We start from the raw sequence: 25,883 nt of genomic DNA, 5'->3' as shown, positions 1-25,883 counted from the left end.
GGCCTCAGTTCCTTCTGCTGTCTGGCCTCAGTTCCTCCTGCTGCAGGAAATTTACTCTCCCCTGAGCCTCTTTCCCTTAGAAAAGAAGGATATCCATGAGAACAAAAATGTGAAATCAGAAGCCGGGCGCTGGTGGCTCACGCCTGTAATCCTAGCTACTCAGGAGGCTGAGATCTGAGGATGGCGGTTCAAAGCCAGCCCGGGCAAGAGAGAACGTGAGACTCCTATCTCCAATAAACCACCAGAAAACCGGAAGTGGCACTGTAGCTCAAGTGGTAGAGCGCTTGCCTTGAGCTGAAGAGCTGAGGGACAGCACCCCAAGCCCAGAGTTCAAGCCCCACGACCGACCAAAAAAAAATGTGAAATCAGAAAACAGAACAGAATTATTGATAAAGGGGAAAACCTCTTGGTAAAGAAAAACTCCAGGCTAAAGCTAAGGCTGACCAGCCCTTTCCATCCTTGCTAAAAAGCAAACAAACATCTCTCCTCCCTCTCAAGCTTCCCAGGCTGGCAGCTTTGCAGTTTACCACAAACTTTGTCGAAGGCCACTGACAAGCTTGAGGCTTATCATCAGCTGTACTGAGTTGCTGTATTAGTCAGGAGTTTATAATAAAAACTCATTTCTGTAAAATAGACTATCCCTACCCAAGGTTTTTTTGACTTCTGTAATCCAAGAGTATGTTTTGACTTTTTGTAACCAAGTATCAATTGTGTCATTAGCAATGATAGTATTGTTCATGCTGACCAAGTCAAGATTATGTCTGCCTATGCTCTTGTGTCTCAAGGCTATGCTTTGCTTCTGTAACCTTGCTTGCTTGCTTTGGCAAACATCACCTACGTGAAATCCCTTCCTATAAAAATCCCCCATGAAAAGCAAATGGCTCTTCTCTGTGAGCTGGAGACAGATGCCATGTGGCTAATAAAAGCTTCTAGCCAGATTGACTGAGTGCTTGGTAACTCCTTTTGCTGATTGTGGGTTCAAGTCCCACCGGCTCCGGGAAGTTGGGATATTTCAGGGAAGACCAGACATCCAATAAAAGATGCTTCCATTCCTAATTCCTATACTATATGCTCACCGATGACACTTGTCTTGCTGCTCTCCAAGACAAAGGAACTAGCCTCCAAACATCAATTCTTTCACTGATATTTGCTTCCCAAGAAGAATTATCCCATTGACATTACTGATCAGGGATTTCATAATTCTAACTCCGCAAATCCAAAAACCTGACTTCTTGAAAATAACCCAGAAAACAAGATCTGAAGAAGATAGATACACATAACTAAATTCAGAAATAAACGATTCTACAAATTCAAGTATCAATCTACAGACAAGAAGCACAGTAAATTGTGTGAATTAAATCTTAATGTTAGTTTTAGCACCTTGGTACATTTTCTCCCATTAGTAAAATGATCTAGCAAGCTGGTTTGGCCTGAATACTGGTGTTGCTCTCCAAATTTACAAGTGGAAATCCTAAAGTCATGGATGATTACTATTAGGAAAGTGGGGTATTTGGGGTAATCAGGTCATAAAGAGAGAATCCTATGAATATGATTTGTTCCCTTATTAAAGACACTCCAGAGAGCTCCTTTGCTCCTTTTACCTAATAAGGACTCAAGAAACAGGAAGTTGGCCCTTATTACTTCCCTGACTCATTATTTTGTAAATAATGGAACAATGTCATGGACTTCATTTGCATATTGCCTGAGCTACACATCTCCACTGCTCTACTCCCCAGCAGAATCTGCAGTTATGAATGAAATGGAATGGTCTACAAAGTCTAAACTACTTGCTATCCCACTCTGCAGCAAGTGCAGGTGCTGGCCTCCTATGTTTCCTAGGTGGATATTGCTGCTTTACTGAAGCTAATGAGCACAGAAGAGACAGACAGACAGACAGATATGACAATTACATTTCTTAATATTCTGAGAAGGTTGCTCTTGTGTCTGAGAATCTTATGTAATAAGTTTCATATAAACTTAAGTTCTGTTACCCAAAAGCATCTGTGTGACTTTTTTTTTTTTAATTTTGGTACTAAAGTTTGACCTCAGGGACTTGCACTTCTTAGGCAGCTACTCTACTACTGGAGCCACACTCCCAGCTCTGTTTGACATTTAGAAGGCAAAGGCTATACCACTCCTACTTCTGTTGTTTTCTAAGTTTGGTCATGGAAGTATGTAGATTTTTTTTTCCATTTGTTTTAACAGGCTTGAATGTCTACGTCTAAGCTTTCTGAGAGTAAAACGCAGAAAAGAGGGAATTGATTTTGTTGTTCTGGATCCTATCAGAGGCCAGATAGCTTGGAAGTAATTAACTGTGTGGAAAAATAGTCAAACACACACAGAAAAGTAATACTGGACCAACTTGTCCAACTCTGAAGACTAAAGTAGCTTCCAAATTGCCTAGGTTAACGATGCTTCTCTGTATTGACACACACACACACACACACACACACACACACACACACACACACACACACACACACACACACACACACAGTATGGCTTTTCCTTGAGCTCTCCAAACACACGCACACACACACAGTATGGCTTTTCCTTGAACTTTCCATATTATAGCCTATAATGAACACCTGTTAACTAAAATTTGCTAAGTAGATAAGTAGATTCTGGGTTGGTTTTGTTTTTTCTTTTTTTTTGGTCGGTCATGGTGCCTGAACTCTGGGCCTGGGTGCTGTCCCCCAGCTCTTCAGCTCAACGCTAGCGCTCTACCACCTGAGCCACAGTGCCACTTCTGACTTTTTTCTGCTTGTGTGGTGCTGAGGAATCGAACCTAGAGCCTCGTGCATTCAAGGCAAGCACTCTACCACTGAGCCAACGTCCCAGCCCAGACTCCGTTGTTTATAAGCAAACATTAACCAAATGCAAGCATCCTGAGGCACTCATATATATGAATCTCAAATTTAGAAAAGAAGCCCAGATTGAAGTTCAAGTTGAGACTTGAAAATTATCAGCAAATGGGAAGATATAATATCAATGAAAATTACTTAGAGTAAAAAAGTTCAGAAAATAGAAAGCACAAACATTAAAGTAGCCAGAAGTTGTTTGGAAATGAAGGGGGGGGGGGGAAGCAATGTTATGAAAGGAAAAAAGAAAAGAAAAAGAAATCAGGGAATATTTGGGTGCCAAGAAGCTGAATGGATCACCGAAGTGAAAATTCTGAGAGAAGCAAAAAAGATCATCTTTTGAGAAATTTGGGGGTCAATCATGACATAATTAAATGTAGATTATGAGTAGATATTAGGAACCAGAATAAACGGTGGGCTACCTGAATGTCAAGAAATGGAGACAGTAAGAGCATTCTTCTAAGTCATTTGATGTGAAGTAAAGAGACTAGAATAGCAGCCATGTAAACAATCAGCTAAAGTCTTCAAATGTGGGAGGAACTTGATTATCTTTGTATGCTGCTAAAAGCAGAAAGACAAGATTTAGAGAAGCAGAAGACAAAGTTCAGGACTAGCATCTTAAGGATGGCATGAAATTAGACTTTTGTAAGGAAGATAAATGATTAGATGAATTTGCATCTTTGAGAATGAAGCTGTCAGGAAGTTGAATAAATTCATGTCTCATGGCCTTGATTTTCTTTGCAGGAGTGAGACAATATTATATATGTCAATTTAAAAAAAGGACTGAACTTAAAAGAAGATTTGAAATAGCCATTTGTGAAATGAAAGAGGGATCTGGTCATATTAAAAAGTAATGAGATCCCAGCTGCATTTAAGAACCATAAATTTTAATTATATTAATCTTGCAGTTGTCTGGTTTTTGTTTTGTTTTTAAACAACACTGAATAGCCTTGGCAGGGAAGCAAAAACAGGGATAGATGTTCAATGACCCACAGAGGCCATACTGCTGGGCAGACTTAGTAGAAACACAAGGGTAAAGGAATTTGAGGGTAACATTGAGGGTAGTGGTCCCTTATTTCAGACTTAAATGAGTCAGAAACTTTGGACTTTAAGCCTCAGTTATCTACATTTTAAGAAGTCCTTCTAGAAATTTTTAGGCATGCTAACGTTCATGAATCACTAATTAGAACAAATAGCCAGATCTTAAATCAGTTTAATATAGAACAAGAGTAGACCCAGAAAAGAGGACAGAAATATGGTTGACAGAATAGAAAACTAGTAGTAAAGATAACAGATGTTCTGAATAAAGGATTCATGTTTTACATGAATAAAATAATTATGTGTTATAATCAGAATAGGGGAGAAAACAGGGGAAAAAATTAGACTCTACAGTCAAAGAATGAGATAGGAGAGACATGACCAAATGCTAATCATGACAATAAATAGTAATGATAGTGGGAACCAGATCTAAAAGAAGGGGAGAATAAGCCAGGTACTGGCTGCTTACCCCTATAATCCTAGCTACGTAGGCAGCAGAGACAGGCAAAAATAGTGGTTTGAGACCAGCTCAGGCAAAAAATTCACAAAAATGCATCTGAAATAGTAGATGAGTATGGTGGGGTATACCTGTTATCCAGCTACACAAATTGGGCAGGGACATAGTTCAAGGCAAAGTCAGGCAAAAAAAAAAAAAAAAAAAGAAATCCACAAAACTTCATCTTAACAATGTGATGACTGTGGTGGTATGGTTGTCATCCCAGATATGTGGGAAGCCTAAATAAGGAAGATCATGGTCCAGCCAGTCCTGGCAAAAAGGCAAATCCTATTTCAAAAGTTCTCGGGCTTGGATCAAACAGTAGAGTAACTACCTAATAAGCATAAAGCCTTGAGTTCAAACCCCAGAACCACAAAAAAAGAAGAGAAAAAATTAAGAATGTTAGGGTAATAAACTCATACTCGGGGCAATATGTATGAAACTGTGAATTCAATATATGAAAATACGTTCTTCTGTGGACACTGATAACAGGAGGGTTATGAGATTTGAATTAAAGAGAAAATAGTACTGCCTAAGTCTTAGATGAATATATAGGAGAAACAAAGGTATTAGGAAGTGAAAGCAACCACATTAAGAAAAGAATCACAAGTCACAGTTATTTTCCAGTCTAAAATCCCCCAAAAGTGTAATATATATAGGATAGGAGGGTACAAATTCAAACCAAGCAGTCACTCCCTAGGAAAGAAACTATTCTTTCCTATTTAATTCAAATACAGTCTCTTTAAAGAGTTTTCCCCCCTACCTTTCAAGGATCTCAAAATGTATTTCTCATTTATAATGTAAAAAGAAAACTTACTTTTAAAGAGTATAAAATTTTTATCCTCATAAAGACAATTTAAAAAAAATTTAAAACATAATTGGCACAAATTTTAAAGAGATGAAACTAACTTCAAGTATTATTAGGTAGGGTAATGCTTACCTTTGGGGAAAAAGGAGAACTGAGTTTCTAGGAAAGCCGTAATAACTTTTTTCTGGCTATGGTTTTGATTTCATTTTTATATATACATACATTTGTTCACTTTTTATGAAGTAATATATATATAACAAATAATAGTCTATTTCAAAAATTCTAAGGAGGAATCATAAAATAAGCACTTTTCTGATTTAAATAGTACTTAAACACTAACAATACTGTTTAATACTAACAATATTATTTTTGTGCAATAAAAACATACAAGATGAAATTCCTAGCTAAAAATATGAAAAAAATCCTTAATATTGATAATTATATTTAAGTCAAAATATTCAGTATAGTACAAATGTAGAAATGACACAATTTCACTTTACTTTTTGAGTTTCATTTTTGTTTTTCTATTTTTTTTCTTGTATAGAAATCAAACCAAAACTAAAGCCTGCCTTACAAATGCTATATTCCCAACCCCTAATTTGATTTGAATATACCAACACCTTTGGGTTTCTTGTAATTCAGAAAATTGAGCATGGAGAAACAATACCTTAGGAGAAATCACAACTCTTTTTTTTTTTTTTTTTTTTTTTAGTATGGCACTGGCTAAGGATTCGATTTTCCAGAGCTAGGACCATTAAAGTTTGGATCCAAATAATCTCATTTACTAGCCTTCTTGTCTTTAACAAAATAGAATAACAGTAATAACCTTATTGGGTTACTGAAAGGACAAAACAGACATACTCCACAGTTATTACTGTCTACATACACATATCACATGAAAATAGATTTCACATTATATATTAGAAATCTTTGTGCCTACTTTAGAATTAAAATATCAAAATAGTTCAAATAAATTTTCCAATATTTAAGTACATTCTACTTCTCCAATGCAATTTCAGATATAGCTCTTCAGTGATATAATATAGTCACATATAACTGTATTTTTTAAAAAGATAGTCATTTGTATCCTGTGTTTAAAATTAAAAATTTGATTTCTTTTTTTAGTTACCTGAGTCTCCACACCTTGTTCGAGCAGACGCTTAGCCTGATTTTCCACTTCGAGTCGAGCTCTTGCAATGAAAAGTAGATCATTTTCTATTACTTCTATTCCAGAAAGATCTATTCCTTGAGATAGATAATCTATTAAAAAAAAGATTTTATTATTCAATACTAAATAAATATCAAGGTATCAAAGTATCTTGTGTTCTTTAAATATCAGCTTCTTCAAAAGTAGTATAGATTTGCTACTGAACACAGTTCCTTTTAAAATCTGTATTCTTAAGAAATCGTTTTCAGGGGCTGGGAAGATGGCTCAGTGGTAGAGTGCTTGCCTTGCATGCATGAGACCCTGGGTTCGATTCCTCAGCACCACATAAGCAAAAAGAAAAAAGCCGGAAGTGGCACTGTGGCTCAAGTGGTAGAGTGCTAGCCTTGAGCTAAAGAGCTGAGGGACAGCGCCCAGGCCCAGAGTTCAGGCCCCATGACCAGACCTCTCCCCCACTCCCCAAAAAAAGAAATAGTTTCCAGAAAATTTTTCTCTTAATAACTTTACCTTGAAGCTAGATAGCCCAAAGAAGATATGGTTGGTAAAGCAATGATGGAAATTATTATTATGGTTATTTCAAAGCAGTGTCAATAAGCAACAACAACAAAAAAAAAAGTGTTCAATTTAGACCAGGCACCAGTAGCTCATGCCTGTAATCCTATCTATTCAGGAAGTTGAGGTCTGAGGATCATGGTTTGAAACCAGCCTGGGCACAAAGTCCATGAGATTCAGAAGTAAGACAGTTGTTAAAGTGGTAAAGCTCTAGTCTTCAACAACAACAAAAAAAGGAAAGGGAGAGTACCCAGATCCTGAGTTCAAGCCATAGGACCTGCATGTGCGTGCAAGCACGTGTGCCCACACGTGCACGTACACACACACACACACACACACACACACACACACACACATCAAATTTAAATAAATTTGTAGTAAGGGGGTAAACTCAAAGGGAAGGAATCCACTGAAGAGAAGGGAGTTAGAATACAGTCATAAGAGGCTGGAAAGGTGGCTCAGTTGTAGAGTACTTGCCTTGCATGCATGAGGCCCTGGATTCGATTCCTCAGCACCACATAAGCAGAAAAAGCCAGAAGTGGTGCTATGGCTCAAGTGGTAGAACACTAGCCTTAAGCTAAAGATCTGAGGGACAGCGCCCAAGCCCTGAGTTCAAGCCCCACAACCAACAAAAAAAAAAAAGGAAAAAGAGAATGCAATCATAATATTCAATGTGTGTGTGTGTGTGTATGAAACTAGGAAAATTGAGGGGTTGAAGCTGTGGCTGGCTCAATTGGTAGAGTGCTAGCCAATAAGTAAAAACATTAGGTACCAAGTTTGAGTCCCAGTCTCAGACCAAAAATGGGCGGGATTGGGCATTGTTGGGTGAGATAGAAAATGAGACTGATTAAGATGCATTGTACTCATAAACTGACTTTCTATAGTTGTACAAAGAAGTTCCTATTCTACAAAACAATATATGAGTACAAAGTGTCTGATAACATTGTCACCCATTGCTCCAAACCCATCCCTTCTCCCACTTTTCTTTTTTTTAAATTGAGATTAGGTGATTACATAAATTTCACATATTTCACAGTATTGTGAAATAGTGATATTTAGTTAAAGTTACAAACACATTTTAATCTTCACAAGGCAAATTGTCATGAGCTTTGACAATACAATTATTTCTTCCACATCAAGTGATATTTACATTTCTTTCCTTGTGCTTAGTATAAGCTGTTCCCTCTTTCCCTCTCATTCAGTTGTAACTCTTTTGTACAACTACTTAAAGATAATAAAATTACAATAATAATTTTTAAAAAGAGTATAAGGCCTGAGTTCAAGCCCCAGTATCTGAGCACATGTGCACGTGCACACACATGCACACATACATACACACACAAAATCAAATTTATCCAGACAGAAAATGATTTCATTTTTCAGTTAATAGAATAACAAATGTATTTTCACGATATCCTCTAATTGGAACTATTTCTTAATATTCAGTCTTATTTAGCCCTAGCATTTATACATATCATAGTTTATTTAAGTTTGGTTACAATATACTACCTAGGTCAAACTACATTAAAACATCCAACTCAAAGTTAACTAACCAACCAGTAGCACTCAAATATGTACAGACTGAACCTTACAGAGTTAGATCTACATTAAATTTGAGGACAAGGGAAACAAACGATATAAAGGGTAGTTATATAGTAGTTACTGATAGCTGTGCTTCTTCCACAATCATTTCTTTGCAAATAGGACTTAAGACTTTTCCTAGAGGAAAGACTACTAAACAAGCAGTTAAATCTCTGGCTTACACAGTGCCTCAGAGACAGACTTAGTCTGTTATAGTCACAAAGTCACATGACAGACTTTATAAGCTTCAGTACTTTTCATTTATAAAACAGTGATTAGAATATGTACTCAAGTTATTAAAGAAAAATGATTTCTTAACTTTAAAGAAATGAACTGCAGACTTACGAACTTACTAGTGAAAAACAGTAAAAAAATAATGTTAAAAAGGAGGGAATATTTATAGTAAGTGAAACAGATTAAAGGGTTAGCATGAAAATATATAAACATAGTTTCCACTGGGTAAATAACAGGCATTAAATTAACTCCATCTAAGAGAACACTCACAAGTCAATGTGTAGAAATCTGTTAAAGTTCTCTCATAGCTACTGAAATTATCTTTATATAAAACAAACAGTGAACATTCATTCAAACACCTTTAAAAATCTTTAAAAACACCTGTAATTTTCTTCCTTGGAACTGAGGATCAAACTCAGGGCCTTGAGCATGCTAGACATGCTCCCACTGAGCTATATTCCCAGCCTCCAGAGTATCTCTTAACTAGAAATTTATTCCTGCTTTCATAGAAAACAGGTACATCCTTTCAGAAGATGAATTAAATAAATGTTGAATTAGAAAAAGGGTGATTATATGACTGAAGAAAAGTCACATAACCTTTCTAAAAGTAACAATTAAAATAACTACATTCAAATAAAGCACAGTTTCATGGACAAATGATATGCATAAAAATGTTTTCAAAATATACTTAAAAGCTACATAAAAGTAAGCTACTATTTTTATAATAGGGTGTTAGTTGCTAATTCCTGACTTTCTAATATGGGTACGGTGGAAAAAAAATATTGAAGAACAGATGACCATAGGTGAATATTTGTACATTTCCAAGCAGTCCACACATGAACTATGCTCAGAATAACCTCAGACTCTTCTGGCTAAATCTTTCTATTTCAAATCTAACACATTTGTCAAGGCATGCCTAACTTTCCTGTTCTTCAAAGCTTCAGGAAGATTTAGTATCCAAACCTGGGCCCCACTGTCTCACGCCTATAATCCTAGTTACATAGGAGGCTGAGATCTGAGGATCTCACACACACACACACACACACACACACACACACACACACATAAGGATCTCTCTCTCTCTCTCTCTCTCTCTCTCACACACACACACACACACACACAGACAGCTTCACTTTAAAAAAAGGGTAATTTCAAATGTAATTACAATGAAGCTCCTAATCCAATATGACTGTTATCCTTATGAAAATAGGAAATTTAGCCTGGTACCACTTGCTCATACCTGTAATCCTAGATACTAAGGGGGCTGAGACCTCAGGATCACAGTTTGGTCAAAAAAGTAGGCAAGACTCTTATTTCGAATTAACCAGCAAAAAACCAGAAGGGTACCTATGTTTCAAATGGTATAGTGGTTAGCCTGGAGCACAAAAGCTTGGGAATGGTATCCAGGCCCTGAATTCAAGGAAATTTGAACAGAGACACCACACATGGACAATGCTATATGACTGTAATAAAGAGATTCATGTTTCTACAGGCCACAGAAGTGAAGATTGTCAGCAAACCATAAGAATCTGGGAGAGGCATGGAACAGATTCCTTCCAAGGCCTCAGAAGAAAACAAACCTACTGACATCTTGAATCTGGAGTTCTATTCTTAAAAATGTATAGACAATAAAATATGCAATTTTCTGCCACCCAGTGTGTGATATTTATTTACATCAGCCTGATAAAACTAATACTACATGTTTTACATTATATCACTATAAGAACCTAATATTCACAACAATGCTTCAGTGAGGTATTTCTATCTGCTTGACTTTTTTCTTTCTTTTTTTTCTTTTTCCTTTTTTTTTTTGGTGGTTTATGGGGCTTGAACTCTGGGCCTGGGTGTTGTCATTCAACTAGGGCTAGGGCTCTACCACTTGAGCCACCAGCCACTTCTGGTTTTCTGGTGGTTGATTGGAGATAAGAGTCTCACAGACTTTTCTGCCCAGGCTGGCTTTAAAGCTCAATCCTCAGATCTCAGCCTCCTGAGTAGCTAGGATAACAGGCATGAGCCACCAGCACCCAGCTAATCTGCTTGACTTATAATGAAACTGAGGTACAGGGCAGTTAATTGATTCACTCCAGTTTGCAATAATTAAATGGTAAGGGCAGGATCTGGAATCAGACATGGTTTTAGTTCAGGCTCTTGCTACAACAGAGTCATGTAAACTGGATAATTTATTGCCAACAAAAATTTATTTCTCACCTTTCTGCAAGCTAGACCTCCAAGATCAAGGTATCAGCATGCCAAGCTAGTTTGTGGTTTGTAGCTCTGACAGATTTACAGGCTTTTGCCTCACAAAGCAGAAAGAAGGCAAAATAAATATGGGGTGGAGCTTTTATAAGAACACTAATCTCATTCATGGAATTATCTCCCAAAATAGTATTATAGCTATTCAATGTCAGTATTTGATTCTCTAGCTACCTCAAACTTTGTTCTCTTTACACACTCTAAAATGTTTTAGTAAATCCTTTCTAAATCTAAAGCAGCTGTAGATTTGATTGACCTTGTCTAGGAACCCTGACTGATAGATAAGGAAATTTATTAGTGAGGAAATGGAATTTTAAGGAAATCTCAACTACCTACAGAAAGCATGGTCATGGACTTTAAAATATCATAAATTTTGAGTTTTCCATTGTATCAGTGAGAAGCCAGCCTAACAAGCCATAAAAATGTTTTTCTCTGCCATTAAAGTACACTCATCTCTTCTGATCATAAATGCTTTATAGGTTCTCTACCAAAGGCAGGTTATATATAAACCATAGGGGAGTCCTATGGAGGCATGAAGGTAGCCAGGCAAGGAGAATGATTGAAGATTCCAAATTACAATGGCTTTCAAGCTGAGGTTTAGCAAAAGTTACCATGATCCTTGATGATTCCTTCTCTCTCTTATCTTTCATTGTTCTTCATTAAATTTCTTTCACATTACCTCCTAGTAAACTCTGCACTCAGGTTATTATTATTATTAATTTTTAGGAGAACTAATTTATGTCAGTGGGCCAAAGTCTAAACCTTAACCTATTTCACTACTTGGGAACAACATACATTTGAAAACAAAATACACTCAATTATAACAGGTTCGATTTTGTTCTCTTAACCCTTAGTACCCATATATGTAGTTCAGATAAATGAGGTCATCCTAGATTAGGGTGGACAACAATCCAATGACCTAAATTCTTATAAAATGAAGAAAATTTACCCAAAGAAAACACTATATAAAGATACAAAGACTCGTCAAGAAGAAAGTCATGTGAGAAGACCCAAGTAGAGATGGAATAATTTGTCTGAAAGTGAAGGAATACCAAAAATTTACCCAAGCTACCAAAACTTAGAATAACGAGAACATTATTCTGGCTAATACCAGAGTTTCAGACTTCTAGTCTCTTGAACTGAATGACAATAAGTTTCTATTGTTTTTAAGGCACTCAGTTTGTAGTAACATGTCACAATAGCCATAGGAAAGTAAAACATAACTTCACTTGAGGCCCTAATTTAGTACTTAACCTATAGACTAGATGATACTTGAGAATTAAAATCAATGAAAGTTCTGCAAGCAGAGTGGCTGTAAGATGAGCCATTTAGTCCTCTGTACAACAACCACTGGCACATTACCAGCAAGTTCCCTCTGCCATCTTGTTTATAGTTCCTTAAAAGTCATTGCAGACTTCTAACCTCCAAAATTGTTTTCTTTTTTTTTTTTTTGGGTCCAGTCATGGGGCCTGAACTCTGGGCCTGGGCGCTGTCCCTCAGCTCTTCAGCTCAAGGCAAGCGCTCTACCACTTGAGCCACAGTGCCACTTCTGGCTTTTTTCTTTTTGCTTATGTGGTGCTGAGGAATCGAACCCAGGGCCTCAGGCATGCAAGACAAGCACTCTACCACTGAACCACCTTCCCAACCCATCCAAAATTGTTTAAGGATAAATTCACATTGTTTTCAGCCACCAAATTGGTGGTAATTTGTTTACAGCTATCCAAGTACACTAATATACTAATGAAATAATATACTAGATATTAATATAAAATACTAACATAATAAATGAATACATTATAATATATTAAACTACATATAATATATTAATATATTATCTAACAAGTTATTAATGTATAATATATACAACATAAACATATATCACAATATATACTATATAATAATATAATATTAGTATTGTGTGAAGTTGTTTCTTTTTTCTTTTTTTTTTTAATTTTTCCTTTTGTTTATCCCCTGTTGTCACTGTTTTTGATTATGGTACCCAGTGTCTTCTATATACTTTTACCTGACTTGGAGAAGGGAAGGGGAATAACAAAATGGTGAGACAAAGGACAAAAAGGAGGGAGGGAGTAACAATGTTCAACAAGAAATGTACTGATTACCTTACTTACGTGACTGTAACCACCTCTGACATCATCCTTACAATCAAATCAAATTAAATTTAAAAAAAGAATTCCTCAGATAACAGCATGTTCATTAACATTAAATACAGAAAAATCATCAACAAGAAAATTTCAGGGGACAGAACAACAGTATGCTATGAAAGTAACTGCTTTATAGTAAATTGAGTTGAAAAGTTAAACATGAAAAGAAACTTAAAATGGAATTCAAGCTGATCAAATAGGTCATACAATTCAAGATGGTTTGAACTAATGCAGTTTAAAAAACTGTTCATAAGATAAAAACACTCAATCCTTTCAAGGACATACTCTTAGAAAACAAATATAAGTATATGAGTATAAACCAGAAAGTCAATATAACACTACATAAATACAAAGATATAAGTTTCAGTAAGCATTCCAGCCTAAGAATATCCTTAATAAAAAGAATCAACTGGTCTGGTATGAATAGTTGTCTCTCCATGTAAATATTACTTTCCACCTAAGCCATTAAGAAGAGAAATGGAGACTTCTAAAGTCATAATATATTTATAATATATATACTCTAACATGTACTTTAAAAAATGTAAGGATGACATTTTTTCCTGGTTTGTTTTTTTGTTGTGCTTTGCTACTATTGTTTATTTTTATTTATTTATTTGTTTTTGGATCCGGTCGTGGGGCCTGAACTCTGGGCCTGGGCACTGTCCCTCAGCTCTTCAGCTCAAGGCTAGCACTCTACCACTTGAGCCACAGCGCCACTTCCGGCTTTTTTCTTTTAGCTTACGTGGTGCTGAGGAATCGAACCCAGGGCCTCATGCATGCAAGGCAAGCGCTCTATCACTGAGCCAACTTCCCAGCCCTGTTGTTTATTTTTTTGAGACGGGTCTCACTAAATTGCCAGTCTCACTTCAAATGATCAATTCTCCTGCACAGGACTAGAGCTACTAAGCTCAGTGGTAAAATATTTAGTAGATATGAAACATTAGATTTAATTGCCAGAATCACCCATATGCACACACATACCATTATCCACGTGGGTGCACATGCATATGTATGTATGGTTGTGCCATTTTTCCATTAAAAAAATACTTTAAAAATAAAAGCCTTCTTAGCCAGGCGTCAGTGGTTCATATCTGTAATCCTAGCTACTGAGAGGCTGAAATCTGAGGATCATGGTTCAATGTAAGTGTAGGGGAGAAAGTTCATAAAATTCTTATCTCCAATTAACCACCAAGAAGCCAAAAGTAGAGATGTGGTTCAAGTGGTAGAGCACAAAAGCTCAGGGACAGCGCCCAGGCCCAGGTGCAAGCTTGAGGACGGGCACAAAATATAAACAAATTAAGTTAAAAAAATAAAAACCTTCTTTTCTTCTATTTAGCATAGCACATATGGTCCTAGCTGCGATAATTGGGCAAAAACAATAAATAAAAGGAATTCAAATAGAAAAGAAAGAAGTAAAATCATCTCTGCTCACAGATTTATGATTTTATATGAAGCAAACTCCATACATACAAAAAAAACCCTAAAAATAAAAAAATTGTAGGACTCAAAATCAATACACAAAATTTAGTTGTAATTCTATACACTAACAATGAACAACCCAAAAAAGAAACTAGTAAAAAATTCCATTTATAGTAATATAAAAATTAATAAACCAGGGTCCTATTATCTCAAGCTCAGGACTTAAGATGTTAAGAAAGGAGTATTATGAGTTCTAGGCCAGCCTTGGCTAATGTGAAACATTCGTTCTCTTTCAAAAAAAAACAGGAATTAAGGAATAGTATAAACTGAGGTAAATTTGATCAAAGTATACTATATGTATGTAAATATCACAATAAAACTCCTTTTGTATAATTACATTAATAAAAATTAAAAGAGAAGCCAGGCATCGGTGGCTCACACCTGTAATCCTAACTACTCAGGAGGCTGAGATCTGAGGACTGAGGTTCAAAGACAGCCCGGGCAGGAAAGTCCAAGAAACTCTAATCTCCAATCAATCACCAGAAAACCGTAAGTAGCACTGTGGCTCAAATGATAGAGCGATAGCCTTGAGCTGAAGAGCTGAGGGACAGGGCCCAGGCCCAGAGTTCAAACCCCGCAACTGATGAAAAAAAAAAAATTAAAAGAGAAAACAAATCAAATAATAAGAAAAAGAAGATGAGACTTAGGAATAAACAACCCAAAAAGCAAAAGTCCTATACTGTGAATACTACAAAACATGGCTGACAGAAATTAAGAATGACTGTAAATGCAAACAGATATTCTGTTCACATGCTGGAAGACTTAACCTTTTTATATTAATATATATTTTTGTTGTAAAGACACTGTACAGATGGGTTACAGTTACATGAGTAAGGTAATGACTACATTTCCTATCAAGTACTATTACCCCCTCCTTTGTTTTTCCTCTACCATCCCTTCTCTCCCCACCTCCCCAACTTCTCAACCTCTCCCCCAAGTTGTAAAGTTCATTTTCAACATAGTGTCTTGTACATCTCATTGTTACAATGGGTCAACCTGTATCCTTATTTCAGCATTAACATTTTTCAAATGCCCATTTTTAAATCATCCATAATGATCTACAGAATAATACAATCCCTTTAGAGATCCTAATAAAATATTTTATAGATAGAAAATTTATTTTAAAATTCATATAGATTCAAAGGACTCTGTATAGACAAAGAAACTAGAAAAAGAATAAAGATGAATATCTTACACTCTGACTTCAAACATACCTCATAACTACATTAATCAAAGTTGTGTCATACCACTATAAAAAGACATTTAGACCAGTGGGATAAAATAGAAAGCCCAGAAACAAACATTTGCATATATGGTCAAATATAGGAGTGCTCTTTGTGCTGGTACTGAGACTTGAACTCTGGGTCCCATGTTCTCACAGGGCTTTTCATTCATAGCTGCAGCTCTACCAATAAGTAACACTTCCACGGCTAGCTTTTTCCTTATTATTAACTGGACATATAATCTTAAAGACTTGTCTGCCCTGATTGGCTTTGAGCCTTGATTCTCAGATCTCAGCTTCCTCAGTAGGAAGGATTATAGGTGGAAGCCACCAGTGCCTGGATAAAATGTCATTTTTTATTGGCATACATTAAGTCCTGGAAAGGAGTTTCATCATGACAAATATGTTATGTACTTTGATCATATTCATCCCCTTCATTTGTCAAAAAAATTTTTTGACAAGGATGCGAAGAAAACTCAATCTTTACAACAAACTGTGTTGGGAAAACTATATATTCACATGCAAAAGAATGAAACTGGATAAAGCCGGGCGTCAGTGGCTCACACCTGTAATCTTAGCTACTCAGGAGTCGAGGATTGTGGTTCAAAGCCAGCCAGGGAAGGAAAGACCGGGAGATTCCTATCTCCAATAAACCACTAGAAAACCAGAAGTGGCGCTGGAGCTCAAGTGGTAGAGTGCTGGCCTTGAGCTGAAGAGCTAAGGGACAGCTCCCAGCCCCAGAGTTCAAGCCCCATGACCTTGACAAAAAAAAAAAAGGAATGAAACTGGATCCTCATCTGAACCTGATGATTTTTTTGTATTTGACTCAAAAAAGCACAAGCAACCACAGTAAAAACAAAACAGAAGCTATACTACATCAAAATTAAAAATTTCTGTGTATCAAAAAGCACAATTAATAGAAATATAGGACAACCAACGAGTCATGTGTATATCATCTATGTGATAAAAGTAGAATAAAGAAATACTGTAACCAACCAACAACACAAAACTTGATTTCAAAATCAAGCAAAGAACTTTCTTAAAGACAGATGAAGGCCAACAAGCTTTGAAAGGACTCAACATGACTAGTTATTGGAGAAACACACGGATCAAAACAATGATAGATCACTTCACATGCACTGGAATGGAATTGCCCAAAATAAACAACTATTGGTAAGGAGGTAAGAAAATAAATCCCTTGTACAGTTGTTCAAAATGTAAATGGCACAGCTGTCATGGAAAATAGTATAAAGGGTCCTCAATTAAAAGTAGTAGGTTGTGGGTATAGCTAAGTGGTAGAGTGCTTGCTTACTTTGCACGATGAGGCCTTAGGTTTAGTCAGAAAAAGTTTAAAAAAAAAAAAGATACAACTTGAGGGAATATATCCAAACAAATTTAAAGCATAATCTCAAAAGAAAAGTAGTGGTACATTCATGTTCATTACAGCCATATGCATAAGAGCCAAGAGATGGAAACAACTCAAGGGTCCACCAGTGGATAAATGCATAATAGAATATTATTTAGCTTTAAAAAAAAGAACAAATTCCTATCACCAGCTATCACATATATGAACCTGAAGTTTTATTTTTTATTTTTCATTATCTTTAAATAGTTGTACAAAGAAGTTCCCATTCTACAAAACAGTATATGAGTACAAAGTGTCTGACAACATTGTCACCCATCTCTCTTAACCCATCCCTTCTCTCACTTTTTTTCTTTGAAATTAGGTAATTACATAAAGAACCTGAAGATATTATGCTCAGTGAAATAAGTTACTCACAAAAAGACAAATACTGGAGGGATATCCAAGTCAGTCAGCATTCTATGTAACAAAATATCTGCAAAAATCAATTTAACAAGAGTAACAGTTTATTTTGGCTTACAATTTCAGAGGTTTCAATCCCTTGTTACGTGGCCATGGCACTGTGAACCTATTGTAGTGTAGTACTTTTTATAGCTAGAACAAGTGATAGAGGAAGAGAATAGGAGAAAGAGAATAGGGAAGAGTCAAATGAGAAGCTGTTCAATAAGTACAGAACTTCTGTTTTAGAGGATGAACATTTCTATCCATCTGTCAGATTAGTAATATAGATACTTAAAATAGTTAAGATAGGTATTGTGTACATTCATGTAATCTCAGCTATTTAGGAGACAGAATCAGAAGTATAGTTATTTGAGGCCAGCCTAGGCAAAAAGTTATCAAGATCCTACCTATCTCAAGAAACAAGCTGGATGTGGTAGTTCACAGCTGTTACAGAAATAACTCCAGAAGTGGAGGTAGGAAGATTATGGCCCCAGCAAAAGTAAGAAATCCCACTACCTGAAAAAATAGCATATAGAGCTGGGAGAGGTGTGGCTGAAGTGGTAGAGGGTTTACTTAGAAAATTTAAGACCCTGAGTTCAAACTTCAAAACCAAAAAAGTTAAAAAAAAAAAAAAAAACTACAGCATGAGGACTGGACATGTTACTCAGTAGTAGAGTACTGACCTAAAAAGCACAAAACTGAGTTTAAATGCTAGTATGACCAAAAGCAAACAAACAAACAAAAAAAAGCAGGATGGTACGGGCACAGAAACAAGCATGTAGACTAACAGAAGTTCCAAAAATAAACCCAAAAAAGCTGCAGCCTATTGATTTTCTACAGAAATGCCAAATACACTTTGACAAAGCATCTCCAACAAATGGTAGAAAGTGGAATGTGAACATGTGGGTGGGTGATCATGATCAAAATACTTCATATACATGTATGAAAAATCGAATAATGAAGCTCATTAGAAACTGAAAAAAGGAAAAAGGGGAGTTAGGAAAATAATGGAGGAGATTAATTTTACCAAGCTGTATGCACGTGTGCAAATAGCACAACTGTACATTGGGATACTGAACAGTAGTTTACACTAAAACAAAAAGTGGTAAAAATAGTAAATTTTATATTATTTTTCCATGATTAAACAGAACTGAAAACAAGTATTAGTGGAACTCTCTTTCACTGCTGGCAGAAATATAAAATAGAACAGCTTATGCTATTCATAACAAGTTCCAGGGCAGCCTGGGCTAAATAGTAAAACCTGTCTCAACAGGGGGAAGAAAAGCTCAAATAAATACACACACACACACACACACACACACACACACACGTGTATGTAGTAAAGACCTCTTCTTTCTTGCATGTCTTACAGGGGAAAGAAAAGCTCAAATAAATACACACACACACACATGTGTGTGTATGTAGTAAAGACCTCTTCTTTCTTGCATTTCTTTTTCCTATCTGGATATTATTTGATGCCTGAAGGTGAAACAATCCTCTGAAGGCCTATAGATAAAAATATAAACTTTAGAGTAAAAAAAAAAAAAAAGCTTAGTTCCTTAACATCATTTTTGAGCAAATATACAACCTCTGCACTACTATGTGAGAAAGACACATCTGTTACTTTCAGGCTACTGTTTTCAGTAAGTGAGAGCATATGGTGGTAAAGCCACCTGAACTGTTACACATTTGTAAAAATCACCATGGTTTGTAAAATAGCCACGGACATAACACATTGAAAACTTCTGCCATACTCTCCCTCTTAGCGAAAATGAACTGTACTTTAGCAGGCACTGAAGACTAGATGAAAGGGCAAGAATATTCTAGGCCTAAATATTACACCAGAGGAACAAACTGAGATTGGAGAGAAGGAAACTGAAAATAGTCTAGATTTAGTAACTATATTAGTCAGACTTATCCTTGTGACAAATACCAGAGAGAAAACAACCTAAGGAGCTGAGATTTATTTTGGACCATGGTTTTTAGAGGATTCAGTCCATAGCCAGCTGGCTCCATTGGTTTTAGGTCTGCAGCAAGTCAGAAGTATCCTGAAGGAAGAGCATGGCAGGAAAAAGCTATTCATCTCATGACAACTAGGAAGCAAAGAGACTCAGGGAGAGGCCAGGGAAAAGATACCCCTCTCAAAGGCATGACTCCAAGAAGCCTCAACAACAGTAATGCCATTTAAGTATAAATCCAGTAGATTGGTCCACTGACAAAGACAGTAACTATTTTCTAACACCAAATTGATTTATTCAAGGTTCTAAGTAAAGACATAAAGGAAATTAAACAAATCTCTTTTTAATTTTATCCTTCATCTCATTTTCAAAAATACATGATGCTTTTAATTTTGAGCCTTTTCTGAATTCTTTGAGTTAATATGCTTCTACTTAGATTCTCCTTCTCCAAGTATGTTTCCACTTCCTATACTGAAATAAATCAATTATGCCCCAGCTAACTGCTTTTCATATCTAAAAAATCACGTTCACTTCTGTCATCTCTTCTTGCATTACTTCTCCTAGTAGCTTTAATGCCATTTTAGTCCTGTACTGTCATTAAACTTTAAGAAGAAAGGAGAAATAAAGGTGTACATTCTCTTCAATATAGATCATAAGTCTAGGGATTACACTTTTGTCAAACTAAAATACCAATTACCATTTCCTTCTAACACCAAATACATGCATCTTCCCAAACTCCATGCAACTCCTAAAAACTTTATCTTTCAATACTCAGTTCAAGTGCTACCTACACGTAATATCCTTCCCATTCTCCCAAATTATAAATAATGGATCAGTCTTCTGTTAATTTTCACAGCATATTACTTTTATCACTTCTGGCATCTAGTTAGACCATATGTGCTAGATTTTAATGACTAATGCTCAAAAGCTCCCCCACTACTCAGTTATTCACTTCACTAAACACTTTAAATTAGATTAATCAGTGATTTATAAGGTAAAATAAGTTTACTTTTAAAATACAAATAATCTAGTTAGCATGACAGCAAATTAAGTCGCTCATTTCTGTTATCCTTCAGCAATATTAATTCTTTACCCAAGCATAGACAAAGGTCTATCTGTTGAAGCCTTAGTATTTAGATGAGAGGTTAAAAACCCAGAGGATATATATAAAAACATAATAAAGTTTTTTTGAAACTATAGGACAGCACCCAGAAAACAACTCTGTTCACCAAAGTTTGATCTGAAACAAAACCATAGCCAAAGGGTAGAGGAAAATACATACAAGAACTTAGAAAGAAAGGCTTATCTGCCCAACATTGGTCCAGACAGTGTCTCTAGAGCCAGGCATCAGTCACTACACCTATAGTCCTACTCAAGAGGCTGACATTCAAGGATGACAGTTTGAAGCATTAACATGGTCCAAGTGGTGGTACACTAGCCTTGAGCACAAAAGTTCAGAGGTAGTGGTCAGGCCCTGAGTTCAAGCCAAAGGACTGGCACACACATATGCACACACATATGCACACACACACACACACACACACACACACACACACACACACACACACACACACACACACACACACAGGTTACTCTGTAACTGAGTTCTAGCATTCTTCAGCTGAGGTCCTTGTTCAGAACTGCTCACACCTGTGTGAGTCCAGAGAAAGGACATAGCCATATCTGTGTCACAAACCAGTTGACTAGGGCTCTTTTTTCTCTACCCAGATATGAATAGTGGGAAAACAAAGAGTTCTGTTAGCTATTCTGGGTCCATGCAAATATTTCCAGGTGGTGAAGTAGATGCCAGAAGTCAGTGAATCAGCCTTGAGACAGGTAGGGTGGCAGCACAGGGTTTGGATATCCAATTCAAGCCAAGTCTCCTGACATATGCAGTAGCATAAAGTTCATGCCTCAAGATTCATTTCCAAGGCCCTGGTATTCCAGTGTCTGAGATCCAGTAGGGGAACTTACAAATAAAACATTAAGTCTACTCTTCTGTACTGAGGTCCTGCTCAGAGGCCAGATTGACCACTCTTCCACTCATCTCTCCTACTGATCCATGTCACACTGGCCTAACCAGTTCACACTTAAAACAACTAACCAAACAAAGGCACAAACAAAGAAACTCTGCTCTGGAAAGGAAACATAGTTACCCTCTCCAAAGACCAAGAAAATAGTAACCATTTTTGTCCTTGTCATTTGGGGAGTTTTGTTTGTTTACTTTGGTATTTACCCAATCACCCTAATAGAGAAAGGAATAAACTGAATAAACTAAGTGGATGTTTTACTACCAAGATACAATCTCAGTTCAGTGGCAAGAAAACACAATCTGGCCACTGTCCAGTCTTGCCTAAATAATACAAATATTTCAACTGAAAGAACACAACAGAGTAAAACCTCCAACCAAACACTTGGCCTAGGATGCTTAAATCCAAACACAGAAATACAATATGAAAAGGCGAGGCAATATATCCCTCACATCATCAACAATTCCACAGTAAAAGACTTCAAAAAGAGTACAGTAGACAAATCTCAAGCAATGAACCCAAAAGATTATGGATAAGAATGAGACATGTATTATTAACACCTGAATGAATTCTCAAGATTGAAATAGGACTCTGGAAAGTTATTGCACATGGTATCAATAATAATAATCTGAGGAATACAGAGAAATAAAAGAGATTAAAAGGCAGGGTTAGAGTCACACAGTACCTAAATGACTCCCTTCCTGAACATTAGTGACACCAACATTTGTTTCATTCTTGCCTCAGCAAATAAATCACTACAAGATCTCCCAGGACATACGAGCAATAACCAAGACCTCAAACGTTAGATCACCTAATATTTTCACAGATTTATTTCCCCAAATAACACAAGCCAACATGATGATACTTTTTCTGATCTCCTTGCTAAAGCTAGGGAAATAATTGTCTTTTTAACTAATCTGAAATATCTTAATTAAATCATATGTTCAAAAAGAGATGTCACAAATTTTTATCCTGCTAGTATAAGAGTTTGTCTATGGTTCAACAAATTCAAATAATTGACACAGCTATCACAATATCAACAAATTTATTTAGTCTAAGCTAAATACCCTCAAATCTAAGTGCATTATCAACCATGCATTTGAAAATACTGTGTTACTAATTTTTTCTAGGTCACTGTTACCATCTTTTTAAATTTTTGAATAATTCTAAATTATATTGATCCATCTAAAATAGCCAATTAAAAACTAATTTTAGAAATTTATTCAGAAAAAAAATCAATAATGATGCTATTGTAAGTTCATCATGCAGAGACAGGAAAAGGAAAATTCAAGACCATTTCAAATAAGATCATTTTAATTAAATAAGATAAAAGCAAGCAATTAAAATTCAAGATACAAATCAACTGCCAAGTGATCATATCTATGGTTAAAGATGAATAATCAAAGAACAATTACATGTAACAACACGTCTAATCTTAACACAAAATAAAAGTAACTAGTATGTGATGGAAAACACTTAGGAGAACTTAACATAAATAAACTCCTTGAAAGCTTAAAATGATTTTAAATTTGAATTTAACTCTGAGAAAATGACATGAAATATAAAAAGTAAAATCTACAGATGGAAATTTAGCACTGTGTGTTTTACCTCTGGGAGCTACATGCTGCACCATGATTCTATTCTTACATTACAAATCTGTTGTGTGGGGAGCGGGGGAGGAATAACTGTGTTGCAGGAAAAAAAGAATAGAACAAATTGTTGTAAGAACATGTCGTTTTTTCATGTGTCTTTATTCTTTACAAGTAATCTTACTCTTTAAGGATTTTTATACAAATGGACTCACCTATATTTAAAAGATCTAATGCCCTCATATTATTTTTAGTATAAGAATGATCCTTTAAAAAAAAACTCTGCTATTTAGCTCACTTGGTAGCTTTTAAAAATTTATAATATCCTAAGAAAAATAAGAACGGTATTATTTTCTTTTTGATTTGTCTTTTCTTCCCCAACATAAACCAAAAAACCATTACAAGTCACCAGGGAGGGGAGGGAGTAGAGTGGAGAGGAATGGCAGCTGTGTTGAAGCTCAGAAAGGACATGCGTTGGCAGATTTATGAGGTGACACCTGCAATACAATGTGCCTAGATCTAGTCTATTTCCTAAAATTAAAAAGGAAATGAAAATCCATTCTCAATGTTTTGCCATTTAGGTATCCATCTACCTCTCCAGAACACTTTTTCTTTCACATGTTCTAGTTCATTAGTTTTTACATGTTGGGGTGTGAGAGCCATTAATTTATTTTAAAATAAAGAAAAACAGAAAAAGAAAAACATGGGTAAGATGACTTAGAAATCAATATTTATCATAAAATCCTATGTATGTCATCACAGATTAAAGTTTTTTTTATAATTCAAACTCAACCAAAAATATTTCACTGATCACAAGGAAATTAAATTACTTAACAACAAAACGTAGTGCAGAAAATACTCATATGGAGACTGAACAACATACTGCTGAAAAAATGTGGATCATTGAAGAAATAAAAGAAGGAAATCAGACATTTCTTAAACATTCAATGACAATGAAAACACATAATACTGGAACCTATGGGATACTACGAAAGTGGAACTGAGAGGAAAGTTAATAGCTCTAAGTGCACACATAAAACAAACAGCACAAGTAAATAACCTCATGATGCAACTAAAGCTGCTAGAAAAACAGGAACAAATCAAACCCCAAACTACCAAACAGAGAGCAATAGTAAAGATTAGAGCAGAAATCAATGAAATAGAGACTAAAAGAACTATAAAATCAACAAAAAACTGACTCTTTGATAAAAATCAATAAAACTGACAGCCCCCTACCTAAATTGACAAAGAAAAAAAGAGACTCACATTACCAAAATCAGAGATGCCAAAGAAAACATTAAAACAAACATCCAAGAAATACAAAAGATTATGAAGGACTACTCTCAAAACCTATACTCAAGTAAGATGGAAAATACAGTAGAAATGATCAAATTCCTAGAGACATGCAAACTGCCTAAGCTAAATCAAGAAGATATAAACCATTTAAATAGGCCCTTAACACACAATGAGATTAGAAAGTGATAAGAAATCTTCCAACAAGGAAAAATGCAGGTCCCAATGGATACATGGCTTCATTCTATACTTTTAAAGTTGAACTAACACCAGTACTCCTCAAACTTTTCCATGAATTAGAAAAAGAAGGATCAATTCTGAACTTGTTTTAGAAAGCCAGCATCACTCTCATCCCAAACCCAGGTAGGGATCCAATGAAAAAAGGGAACTATAGATCAATCTCTCTGATGAACACAGATGCACATCTCTTCAATAAAATACTAGGCAAAGAATTCAGCAAGTAATAAAAAAAAAATCACACATTATGGTCAAATAGGTTTCATCCTAGAGATGCAACAATGCTTTACCATATGTAAATCAATACACAAAATACATTACATCAACAAGGACAAGAACCACATCTCAATAGATGCAGAAAAATCCAACATCCATTCATGTTAAAAGTTCTGGAGAAGCTATATCTGACAGACCAACAGCCAACATCATACTTAGCAGTGAAAAACTAAAACCATTTTTTTCTATAATCAGGAACAAGTCAAGGAAGTTCACTGCCTCTACTCCTCTTCATTATATTTGTGAAATTCCTAGCCAGAACAATAAGACAAGAAAAAGATATTTAAAAAGATCCATATACAGAAAGAAGTCAAACTATCCTTAGTTGCAGATGACATGATTTTATATCTAAAGGACCCAAAAGACTCTATCTCCAAGCTCCTAGAACTTATCAATTGATAACTTTGGCAAAGTAGCAGGATACAAAATTAACCCACAAAAATCAGTAGCCTTTCTGTATACCAACACACAAGCTGAGAGGGAAATCAGGAAAACAACTCAATTTGCAATAGCCTCAAAACACCCCAGAAAACCTACAAATCTAGGAATAAACCTAGCCAAAGAAACAAAAGACCTTTATAGCAAAAACTTTAAAAATTTGAAAAAAGAAATCAATGATGACATCAGGAAATGGAAAGACTTTGCATGTTCATGTGTAGGTAGAGTTAATATTGTAAAAATGTCCGTACTTCTAAAAATGATCTACAAATTTAATGTAATTACTATCAAAATCCCAATGAAGTTCTTTACCACCCAGGGCTGGGAAGGTGGCTCAGTGGTAGAGCGCTTGCCTTGCATGCATGAGGCCCTGGGTTCGATTCCTCAGCACCACATAAGCAAAAAGA

General features: G+C 35.8%; 1 protein-coding gene across 1 annotated transcript in view; it reads right to left on the bottom strand.

Moving 5' to 3' along the window:
* Cog5 (component of oligomeric golgi complex 5) overlaps positions 1 to 25,883 on the bottom strand; it is a 206,515-nt gene that overhangs the window by 114,079 nt on the left and 66,553 nt on the right. The window contains exon 7 of the mRNA XM_013034737.1: positions 6,333 to 6,463. Coding sequence (XP_012890191.1) covers positions 6,333 to 6,463 — 131 coding nt within the window. The remainder of the gene's footprint in view (positions 1 to 6,332; positions 6,464 to 25,883) is intronic.

Source organism: Dipodomys ordii, unplaced genomic scaffold, assembly GCF_000151885.1.
Source record: "Dipodomys ordii isolate 6190 unplaced genomic scaffold, Dord_2.0 Scaffold195, whole genome shotgun sequence".
Taxonomy (NCBI): Eukaryota; Metazoa; Chordata; class Mammalia; order Rodentia; family Heteromyidae; genus Dipodomys; species Dipodomys ordii.
Note: the sequence above shows the minus strand (reverse complement) of the source record. Positions and strands in the feature narration are given on the sequence as shown.